General features: G+C 34.6%; 1 protein-coding gene across 1 annotated transcript; it reads right to left on the bottom strand.

Moving 5' to 3' along the window:
• Positions 1 to 999: 999 nt before the first annotated feature.
• LOC119613171 (cadherin-23-like) lies at positions 1000 to 11976 on the bottom strand (the record flags this gene model as incomplete). Its single annotated transcript, XM_037969116.1, is given in 7 exon segments — positions 1000 to 1698; positions 2601 to 3733; positions 3794 to 4096; positions 6597 to 6662; positions 6664 to 8212; positions 8271 to 10030; positions 11605 to 11976. Coding segments are annotated over 7 exon segments (5304 nt in total), but the record flags the coding sequence as incomplete, so codon positions are not given.
• Between the last annotated feature and the right edge of the window lie 485 nt (positions 11977 to 12461).

Here is a 12461-nt window from a genome sequence, read left to right as displayed (position 1 = left end):
CTAACTAACTAACTAACTAACTAACTAACTAACTAACTAACTAACTAACAAACTAACTAGTGTTACGTTGGTAGGAGGATTTATCCCTGTACATCAACTCCGAAGAAATACACCTACAGCACTATTGGGCCTGTTGTGCCTTCCTTTCCATGGAAAATGTTTGTTTTTTCTAGTATTCACTGAATGTATTATCGTCTGATGTTCAGAATTCCTGGACGTAATTCCTAAGAACTTTGCAATAACAGTTCTTGAGGGATGTTAGATCCAGAATATTATCACCCCCAAGATTTTTGAATCGAAAGACAGTGCTCAAAAGTCCCCTCTGCATCCTCTACATACGTCTCAATCTGCACGTCCAATTTTATATAGCTGGCCTCGTAAATATGTGTGTCCACTCAAAATATGTACCATCATACTAACCTCAGAGTTCATCATTTTGAGGAAGTTTCTCGTGCTGCTGTCGTTAGGGTCTCCCAATATGATTTTTGTAGTTATACCCATCGTTTCATTATTCCAAAACGTCTATTGAGGTTTTCTCATATTTTTCTCATTATTGTTAGTTCTGTCCTCGTTGCGTCAAATAGTTTTGCGTTCGTCAGGTTAACTACAGATTCGCTATTTTGTTGCTGACTACTTCCGAGTGACCCATATGATGTGAACCTTACCTATGGGAGAGTATTTGGTTAGAGCTTTTTTACTATCCAATTCGGTCTTAGATTATCCTTTATCATCTAATATCACCCTAATTGCTTTATGGCTGTCGGTAAATATGTTAAGCCTTGTGCTCGTCATATTAATTCTAGTCCAATTTAGGTATTCCGTTATTACTCGGTCTAGTGTGATTAGGTAAACGGTGGTCTATGTCAGTTTCTGGGTCTTTCAGACCTACTTCGTCCCCCAATTTAGAGCAATTCGTGTAGAACGGATTCCTAAAGGTATTTGCTCTAATGTTCCTAGTCTATAACTTATCTTTCGGTTAAATATTAAAGAAATATTTTAAACTTTTAGAAAATCATTTATTTAACTTATAAATTATAAAATTACAATTAAAAAGAATTTTTTTACATTTAAAGACTATTTAACATGTTTGAACATGATTTAAAACATTTCGTTGCTCTTTTATATATAGAATAAAATATGAAATTTGTTTAAAAATTAAAACATACAAAAAATCACATTGGAAAAATAATTAAACAAAAGACATAAAAAAGAACTACTTAATTTAAAACTTATTCGCATTTACTTAAATAATTTATTATTAAATATTTATAATATATAAAACAAAAAAATTAAATATAAAATATATAAAATCACAGGCATATTATTAAACTAAAATGTTAAAGATTATTTTAAATAATATGCGCAGTCTTTATGGCTAGTATTTGATAATTTAATTAAATTTAAAGATAAAATTTAGCTCTAAAGAGTAACAGCGTTTAAAGAAAGTTCTTAACTTTACAGGAAACAAGAACTCGAGTGCTTAAGTGTTAATATTTTTTTTAAGCTACAACTACAATTACTATGGATTTAAAACTGTTTTTAGTTTCTTAACTATTTCTAAGCCATATGACTGGTTGCTACAAGGGGCCATAGATGGGTTCCGAATAGGGCATGTAAACAGTAGGTACACCCACAACGCCATACGTTTCGGTGGTGGAACGTGAGGCCTGTAAACTACGTTTGGAGTGTTTTTTGTACCTGTCGGGGAAAATTAAATAAAAAGTTAAAATAAATTATTTTAAATGTATTGCGATCAAATTTTGTTACTTTTGGTTAAAAGTGCAATATTTGGAAAATGCAATTTTTTTGTGAAAAATGCAATTTTTAGTGAAAAATGTAGTTTTTAATAAAAAATTGCATTTGTATGTTCAAAAATGCAATTTTTAGTCCAAAGATGCAATTTTTAGTCCAAAAATGCAATTTTTAATTCAAAAATGCAAGTTTTAGTTTAAAAAATGCAAGTATTAGTTCAAAAAGTGCGATTATTAGTTCAAAAATGCAAGTTTTAGTTCAAAAATGCAAGTTTTAGTTCAAAAAGTGCAATTTTTAGTTCAAAAATGCAAGTTTTGGTTAAAAAATCAATTTTTAGTTTAAAAAATTCAAGTTTTAGTTCAAAAAGTGAAATTTTTAGTTAAAAAATGCAATTTTTAGTAAAAAATGCAGTTTTTAGTGGAAAATGCAATTTTTAGTGAAAAATGCAATTTTTATTTTAAGACAAAAATTCAAATTTTACTGAAAAATGCAATTTTTAGTGAAAAGTGCAATTTTTAGTGAAAAGTGCAATTTTTAGTGAAAATGCAATTTTTTGTGAAAAATTCAATTTTTTGGTGAAAAATACAATTTTCTGTGAAAAATGCAAATTTAAGTAATTTTTAGTTCAAAATGCAATTTTTAGTTAAAAAAATGCAATTTTTAGTGAAAGTTCTCCACTTTCTAAGAAAAGAAATGTTATATTTGTAAAAAAATTCACTGCAAAACTGCAATTTTTATAAAAATTGTTTTTCTAAAAAATAAACTTTTATTAAAAAAGTCAATTATTTCACTTTTGTAAAAAAGTGCAATTTTTGTGCAAAATCATATAAATAAAAGTTGAAACTTACTTTCTCTTTAAACAGCAGGCGGTGCATGCCGTTATTATCGCTGCCAAACCTATAAATCCAGCTATTATAACCAACCAAGTTCCCGGTGAGCTCATAAAACTAGCTGCAGCCACTGCTCGGCGCATAGAACAAGGTTCCACTTCGCTCACCCCATACTCCACATAAGTATCAAATAGTTGTTTTTTCAACAATTCCGAATTCATAAGTTTTTGCATTTCATTCATAGAAATCGCCGAACCGTTCTTAAACATTTGGAAACAAGAACTGGTGGAAGTGAAATCTAAACTATAATCGGGTCTAGTCAAAACTTGAGTATCCAAGATGTGCAAATCCAAACCCAAAGGTTTAAGTTTCATCTTAACCTTTTCCTGGAAAGGTCTGACATTATTTTGTATTTCACTTGCGGGTCGTGAAAAGACAAACTTTAATAGTGATTTATCGCGTATGACAAATATTTTCAAATTATTAAAGGCATGTCTTTTGGCTTTCATCGAATTATTGGCTCTTATTTTCATATTGAAATAACCATCCACATAATTGGCAAAAGAGCCTCCGGTGCGCAATTCCCCTGTGCGATTGTTTAAAGTAAAAAGATTTTGCAAGGAAGTCGTCTTAACGCTATTAGTACGTTTATAGAACTGCGGCACAAAGGTAACATTCTCTATGGTAAGAATGATAGGTTCTGCCTCAGCATCCAAATCATGGGCTTTTATTGTGGTAATTTTACTATCTATGGGTACATTAATGCGTATACCCACCGACATGTCTTGATATTCGAATTGTGGCAAATTATCATCGATATCGATAATTTGTATGATCACTCTTAATTGTGAGAGATCATGACGATCGTACGGATCACCCAGATAGGGGTAAGTAGGTTCTCCCAATTTTACACATTTTATAGTAAGAGCATAACTATCCACTAACTCCCTATCTATGGGTTTGTTAGACTGAATTATGGCCATATTTTCCTCGGTTCTTTCCACACTAAAAACATTTTCTTCATTGCCCTCGGTAATAACATATTCAATGGCAGCATTTTCATTTATATCTTCATCTATAGCCGAGAAATTGCCCACTATTGTACCCTCAGGTTGTTCTTCTAAAAGTTTAAAAGTCAAAGGGGCTTCATCCTGGATAAAATGATTGGAATTATTATAGATTGAAAAGAAATAATTTAAATGCTATCTTACCACTTCTCTGCTAAATCTAGGTTTATGATCATCTACATCTAGTACTTTAATTTGTAAAATTCTTGTCACCGATTGTCTGGGTTGACCATTGTCGGAAACTTCTAATATTATATTGTACATATCTTTAGATTCTCTATCTAATACTACGGCAGTTTTAATGAGACCCTCTGCTTCATCGATTTCAAAGGCCTCGGCGTCTTCATTATCGTCTAGGATTCTATAGAATAACGTTCCGGAAGGTGTTTTGGGATTGTCAGGATCGTTGGCTTTAACTTGAAAGACTGGGGTACCAATAGGAGAATTCTGAAAGTAATACATTTTTAAATTATTAAGTAAACGGAGAAGTGAATTTTTTTGGAAAAAAGACCATTTTATTAAAGAACTGACTAGAACTGAACTTATAGAACTGAACTAGAACTGAACTAGAACTGAACTAGAACTGAACTAGAACTGAACTCGAACTGAACTAGAACTTGAACCTAGAACTGAACTAGAACTGAACTAGAACTGAACTAGAACTGAACTAGAACTGAACTAGAACTGAACTAGAACTGAACTAGAACTGAACTAGAACTGAACTAGAACTGAACTAGAACTGACTAGAACTGAACTAGAACTGAACTAGAACTGAACTAGAACTGAACTAGAACTGAACTAGAACTGAACTAGAACTGAACTAGAACTGAACTAGAACTGAACTAGAACTGAACTAGAACTGAACTAGAACTGAACTAGAACTGAACTAGAACTGAACTAGAACTGAACTAGAACTGAACTAGAACTGAACTAGAACTGAACTAGAACTGAACTAGAACTGAACTAGAACTGAACTAGAACTGAACTAGAACTGAACTAGAACTGAACTAGAACTGAACTAGAACTGAACTAGAACTGAACTAGAACTGAACTAGAACTGAACTAGAACTGAACTAGAACTGAACTAGAACTGAACTAGAACTGAACTAGAACTGAACTAGAACTGAACTAGAACTGAACTAGAACTGAACTAGAACTGAACTAGAACTGAACTAGAACTGAACTAGAACTGAACTAGAACTGAACTAGAACTGAACTAGAACTGAACTAGAACTGAACTAGAACTGAACTAGAACTGAACTAGAACTGAACTAGAACTGAACTAGAACTGAACTAGAACTGAACTAGAACTGAACTAGAACTGAACTAGAACTGAACTAGAACTGAACTAGAACTGAACTAGAACTGAACTAGAACTGAACTAGAACTGAACTAGAACTGAACTAGAACTGAACTAGAACTGAACTAGAACTGAACTAGAACTGAACTAGAACTGAACTAGAACTGAACTAGAACTGAACTAGAACTGAACTAGAACTGAACTAGAACTGAACTAGAACTGAACTAGAACTGAACTAGAACTGAACTAGAACTGAACTAGAACTGAACTAGAACTGAACTAGAACTGAACTAGAACTGAACTAGAACTGAACTAGAACTGAACTAGAACTGAACTAGAACTGAACTAGAACTGAACTAGAACTGAACTAGAACTGAACTAGAACTGAACTAGAACTGAACTAGAACTGAACTAGAACTGAACTAGAACTGAACTAGAACTGAACTAGAACTGAACTAGAACTGAACTAGAACTGAACTAGAACTGAACTAGAACTGAACTAGAACTGAACTAGAACTGAACTAGAACTGAACTAGAACTGAACTAGAACTGAACTAGAACTAGAACTGAACTAGAACTGAACTAGAACTGAACTAGAACTGAACTAGAACTGAACTAGAACTGAACTAGAACTGAACTAGAACTGAACTAGAACTGAACTAGAACTGAACTAGAACTGAACTAGAACTGAACTAGAACTGAACTAGACTGACTAGAACTGAACTAGACTGAACTGAACTAGAACTGAACTAGAACTGACTAGAACTGAACTAGAACTGAACTAGAACTGACTAAGAACTTAACTAGAACTGAACTAGAACTGACTAGAACTGAACTAGAACTGATACTAGAACTGAACTAGAACTGAACTAGAACTGAACTAGAACTGAACTAGAACTGAACTAGAACTGAACTAGAACTGAACTAGAACTGAACTAGAACTGAACTAGAACTGAACTAGAACTGAACTAAACTGAACTAGAACTGAACTAGAACTGAACTATAACTGAACTAGAACTGACTAGAACTGAACTAGAACTGAACTAGAACGGAACTGAACTAGAACTGAACTAGAACTGAACTAGAACTGAACTAGAACTGAACTAGAACTGAACTAGAACTGAAACTAGAACTGAACTAGAACTGAACTAGAACTGAACTAGAACTGAACTAGAACTGAACTAGAAACTGAACTAGAACTGAACTAGAACTGAACTAGAACTGAACTAGAACGAACTAGAACTGAACTAGAACTGACTAGAACTGAACTAGAACTGAACTAGAACTGAACTAGAACTGAACTAGACTGAACTAGAACTGAACTAGAACGAACTAGAACTGAACTAGAACTGAACTAATAGACTAGAACTGAACTAGAACTGAACTAGAACTGAACTAGAACTGAACTAGAACTGAACTAGAACTGAACTAGAACTGAACTAGAACTGAACAGAACTGAACTAGACACTGAACTAGAACTGAACCAGAACTGAACTAGAACTGAACTAGAACTGAACTAGAACTGAACTAGAAACTGAACTAGAACTGAACTAGAACTGAACTAGAACTGAAACTATAACTGAACTAGAACTGAACTAGAACGGAACTAGAACTAAAGAGCCATTAATTTAAATGCAATCAACTCACCTCTGTGACATTGGCCATTTGTCCCACCTCCGGCTCTATGAAATACGGAATACCATCATTGGCACTAAACATCACCAATGAATATATTCACCTTAACATCAGAACTTAAAGATATCTGCTTAGGGATTTGATCACCATTATCATGAGCTTTTACACGTATCTCATAGGGATCCGAACGACCTTTACCCGTCAATTCACGTTTCGTTTTAATTTCACCCGTTAACTTGTTAATCTTAAACAAACCATTAACTTCCCCCTCATCAATGATTTCATATAAAACCTCACCGCCCGGACCATCGTCTAAGTCATGAGCAAAGATGTTTATAACAAATGAATCGGGACCAACATTTTCCGGAATAACGGCAGTATATTCCTTTTGACCAAACACTGGAGCATTATCGTTAACATCCAAAACATCGATGATTAATTCTACCACACTTTGTTTAGAGTCAGTGGGACGCCCTGGAGAATCCTCAGCCTTGACTTGAAGATTTATATGAGGAGTACGTTCACGATCTATGATAGCATTTTCGGCTACTATGATTTCTCCTGTTACATTGTTTATCTCAAACAAATTAGCATTTTCTCCATATAAGGAGTAAGATATCTTGTGATAACCCAAACGTTCATCTCTTGCTGTTAAAACAGCATCTTTATCGGTGGCCTTGACTCGTATAACCTTTTCGGGATGTTTTTTATTTTCCACTATGGTGGCATGATATGATAGTTCCTCAAATATGGGTGTATTATCGTTGACATTTTCCACGGTTACATTAACCTTGGTCACGGTACTACGCTGCATATCGGGAGCATTGGCTTTAACTTGGAATTCATATTGTGTTTTGCCTTCCTCCAAGGCTTCATAATCCAAACGTTTGCGTAATATAACCTCACCAGTTCTTTCATGAATATGGAAATATTCCAGCTCCATAGGTTCCACCAGTTCAAAACTTTGTATGGGTAACTTTGAAACCGGATCTTCAGCTTGCAATATAAACAAAGTGCTTTCTATAGGCATTTCTTCCATGATGTGAATATTAACCACCGGTTTAGAACTACTCCAACCTTTGTTGGTGAATACCGGATTAGTGTCCTTAAAGGATTGAACATAAATAGTAACCTCGGTGGTATCAATTTGTCCCTCAGGATCCACTTCGGCATTAAGATCTTTAACTTCCACTAACAAAACTACCACAGCTGCCTCGTCATGGTTTAATTTACCATTAACATAGATCGTGCCCGTTTCGGGGTCTATACGGAAGGCATCTTGTACTCGATATTTACTGCGATTTGTTATACTAACTCCTGCTTTAGAGGTGGCACTGGGTATACCCTTGATGGTGTAATTTAACTTGGAGTGTAAATCTTTATCAATAGCTCGTACTTTCAAAACACTTTCACCGATTTCTGTGCGTTCTGAGACATAGGCCGCATAACTGTGTTGTTCAAATTTGGGTTTTTCATCATTGATATCCTTGACATTAACATAAACCGTGGTGGTGGCAGTTTCAGGTATGGGTAGACCCGAATCTACTGCATTTACTGTAATCTCAAAACTATCCATATTAGAATCTCGATCTATGCGGGCTTGAGGTGACACCGTTATAAGACCAGAACTAAAAGAAAAAAAATTAATTCAATTATTTGAAATAATCCTTAATTCCAAAAACTTACATTTCATCAATTTCGAAATTATCATTTGCTCCCACTATGCGATAACGCAATAAACTATCCAAGCCATCTGGATCATGAGCCTTGACAGTGGTAACATTATATCCAGCAGGAGCATTTTCCGGTATAGACACTCTATAGCTGGGAGGTCCCAGCACCGGAACATTTTCTATGTTTTGGAAGTGACCCTTAAATATTGGCCTCTGATTGCCCGATATACCGACTCTTATATAAATCTTAGTGGTATTAACTAAGGGAGGTATACCGAAGTCGGTAGCTGAAACTACTAGTTCATATTCTCCCCTCTCAGTGTCCATAGAGCGAGCCACCTTTTGCAGAGTTATTTCACCCGTCAACTCATTAACGCTAAAAACATTACCCGATATACTGTTTTCCGAAACAATGGCGTAGCGAACCTTGCCACCGCCCTGAGTAGGACCATCTATATCCGTGGCTCTAACTTTAAATTCCGGTTCAAAGCGACTCGTACCCTCTCTTATGGTCCGAGAATATTCATTACTCTCAAACATGGGATAGTTATCATTAACATCTACAACTTCCACATAAACTTGGGCATTAGCCTCAAGACCTCCACCATCCTCGGCTACTATGGATAAACTATAGCTACTTTGTTTCTCGTAATCCAAAGGTTTCTTTATAAACAAACCACCAGATAAGGGATCAGTATAGAAATAGTCCGCACCAAAGCCTTTCAAACGATAAGTAATAAAGCCAAACTTTCCTGAATCCTTATCAAAAGCCTTAACCATGCCGATTTGTGAGTTTACCGTAAGGTTTTCAGCAGCCAAAAAGCGATAAGTTGAATGCTCGAAAATGGGTGGATTATCATTGACATCGGTTAGCTGTACATTAATGCGTACTTTGGATTTCTCTTCACCCTTAACAAGAGCTAAAACATCAAAGGAAAACTCTCGCTGCTCAATATCTTCCACATCATAATCCAAATGTGAAGAATTTAAAACTTTCACCACTATAGGAGTACGTCCTTGAGCTTCAGTGGGACTAACAGCAAATGTATCCTTGGCATTTTTAATATCACGCAAGGCCAAAGAATAACGACTATTATTGCCCATATCACGATCATTAACAAAGACCGTTAAACCCGGTAAAGGCATACCGGTATCCAAATTCTCTGGTATTGAGATATTAAAAACTTCACCATTAAATTCCGGTATATGATCGTCTACATCATTTACCACGATAGTAACTTGGGTGGTCGTCGTATCTGAAGGTATCACTCCATCTATTAATTCAGTAGCTCTTACTGAGAATATATAGACCCCACCATTTTGTAAGATTTCCGGATTTTCTCTATCCAAAGGTACATCTGTTGTTACTAAGACAGCTGTTCCCTCCTTAGGATCACCAAATGGCACTAAATCAAAATGACCAAAATCTTCATCTTCCAGAGTCAATAGTATATCACGTGGTATACCCACATCTCCATCTATAGCTTTAATGGTTAAAATACTAACTCCTGCTGGAGTATTTTCATCTACAGTGGCTGAGTAAGGAGCATTTGTGAAAACCGGCAATTGATCTTGTACATCAATCACCGTAATGGAAACTGTAGCTTGTGATGTTAGAGGATTATCAAAAGCTCCATCGGTAGCTGATATAGTCATTATATAAGTAGGTCTGCTTTCGTAATCCAAGGGTTTTTTGAGGTTAATGCGTGCGGTATAGTTGCCATCGGAGATTTTCTCAGCTTTAACATCAAATGTATCGCAAATATCGTTTTCCTGCAAGATGAAAAGGAACATTAATTTCGACCCTAAATTTAGCAGTTTATTTTAAAGTTGGTTCTGGAAACTATGTATAAAATGTCTTTATTTTGGACAATGGTTTATAAAGAATACGAGAATGTATACGAGACTGTGGCAACTGGTTTCAAAAGTTATGGTCATGGTTTCCGCAAAAAATTTATGGATGATCGATTAATGATAGATCTTCTAGATCAAATGGACTAATGAGGCCTATATTTTCATTATTATTCATCGTCCTACACATGATATTCATATTAACTATCACAGTTGAAGATCAGATCGAAAGATGTTCTAAACTTTGGAAGACTAGGAAACTAACCTACCATTTTTTTTTGAACTTGTTAAATGATATATCTCAGATGAAGATCAGCTGTGGAACTCGAATTTTCATTGAGTTCAGCTTGATCTTTTCACCGAGAAATATATATTTGCATTGAGGTTGTTATTCGCAGTTGACAACTAACCTAAGAGGAAAGACATAGTCGATCATAACTGGAATATGAAATCTATTAGATTTTTGAGTGATCTTTCACAGATGAGGATCAGCTTGATTTGATTCTTTGAGATTGAAAATTCCAGTGGAAATTTGCTAAAACTAGAATTGTGATAGAAATAACCTTTACAGATGAAAATTAGCTGGATCTAGTCATCAAGGAATAATAACGCAATACCACTCCAATATGAGAACTAGAATCTTAAGTGATTTACCATTGATAAAGATCGGCTGGATCTATTCACAGTGCAGCAGATATTTATGATAATATCGATAATCGCCATTATGGAACAACTACTGCAAAGATCTTCCCAAACTTAAAAGCTGAGAAACTTATTTTCTTAAGTGATCTATTATATAAGTGGATCCCTTTGATCAATTCAACCTGGAGCTCATATTTACAATGAAACTGACAATCGCTACTGATGACTAATGTAATGATTTGCCAAACTAAAAAGCCCACCACTGAATGAGGACTATAATAAAATATTTTTCCTTTATTATCTATCTATTGATCAACTCACAGAGGAACATCTAATTCTATCGAAATTTAAGGAAATAGATCACCATCATTCCAGTATGAGACTGTTATGTGATCTACCTCAGATGCAGTTCAGATAGATTTAATCAATTGACAGCTATTACTAAGAAATGAAAAATAGATCATCTCGAATATAACTGATCACCGATGAAGATCAGCTTGATCTATTTACAATAAAGCATATATTTGCAATGAGTTTAGCATTCAGAGGTGAAGTATACTCCAAAGCATTTATCACCATTCGAACATGAGAACTAGACTATTTAAGTGCTCAATTACAAATAAAGATTAGCCTGATCTATTCACCGATCTATCAGCATTTCAAATATGACAACTAACGAAAAGATTTCCAAAAACTTGCAAGTCGGGAAAATAATTCATTTTGAATATCAGAATATTTCATATAGATATGATCGGAAAAGAATTTATTAATGAAATATGATTTCGGAAGTTTTAGAAATGGTCGCAACTGCCTTCCCTGGCAATTTCTGAAACATTAAGAAAACTCTTTCTTACCTCCACACATTTAATCTCCACCTCAGCATTAATGCCCACATCACGATCGATTACCACAATAGCAGGTTTCACTTCCAAAACCGAACCCACTGGCAGGGATTCACTAACACTAGTCAAATAGGGACGACCCAAAAATATCGGTTGATTATCATTATAATCGCGTACAGGAATAACACGTCTCAGTGAAATGGTATTCGGCTCAGTGCCATATATACCCTCATCTGTTATACTAATAATAACTTCAATTGTATCTTGTGTTTCACGATCCAACTCCTGACGTAAGCGCACCACACCCGTATCACGATCAACAGAAAAAACTGGTCCTGATATGCTGTATTTTAAACGTTTACCTTCTGGGTCAATACCTGTTAAGACATGCAAAAAAGAGAAGGGTATAAAGAATTAGAATTTTTATAAAATAAAAACAAAAACAAAACGTGAGAATGTGTGTTAGTAAAGTCAAGTGTAGCTGGGTGTCTGAATATTTTTAAAGTACTTAGTGTGTGAAACGTGTATTTTTTGTTATTCTTAGATTTATTTCTGTCTCAACTTTTCTACTCGTTCTTATGTTATAAACCTGTCATGAAACGATTTCTAAAGTTTTTTTCTCCAGTTTGTTTTGATTCGTTTGTTGATTGTTTGTTTGTTTTTATTTCCTAATCGTGTGAAAAATGTTAATTAATTTCCCACAACCTTGTACGTACATTTCATTATTTCTATCTCGTATTTATAACTTATTTTAATTTATTTAATTCTTGGTTGTTTGTTATAATTTCTTTTTTATTTTCTTATAGACTTTTTTTGTCCATTAAAACTTTTTTCTTGTCTGAACTCTTTTCTCTTGAAGCAACCCAATC

The sequence above is a fragment of the Lucilia sericata genome, unplaced genomic scaffold (genome assembly GCF_015586225.1).
Source record: "Lucilia sericata isolate MDLA Ls3-8-SP2 unplaced genomic scaffold, ASM1558622v1 Contig001996F_arrow, whole genome shotgun sequence".
NCBI lineage: Eukaryota > Metazoa > Arthropoda > Insecta > Diptera > Calliphoridae > Lucilia > Lucilia sericata.
The sequence above is the reverse complement of the archived record's forward strand: the minus strand, read 5'-3'. Positions and strand labels throughout refer to the sequence as shown.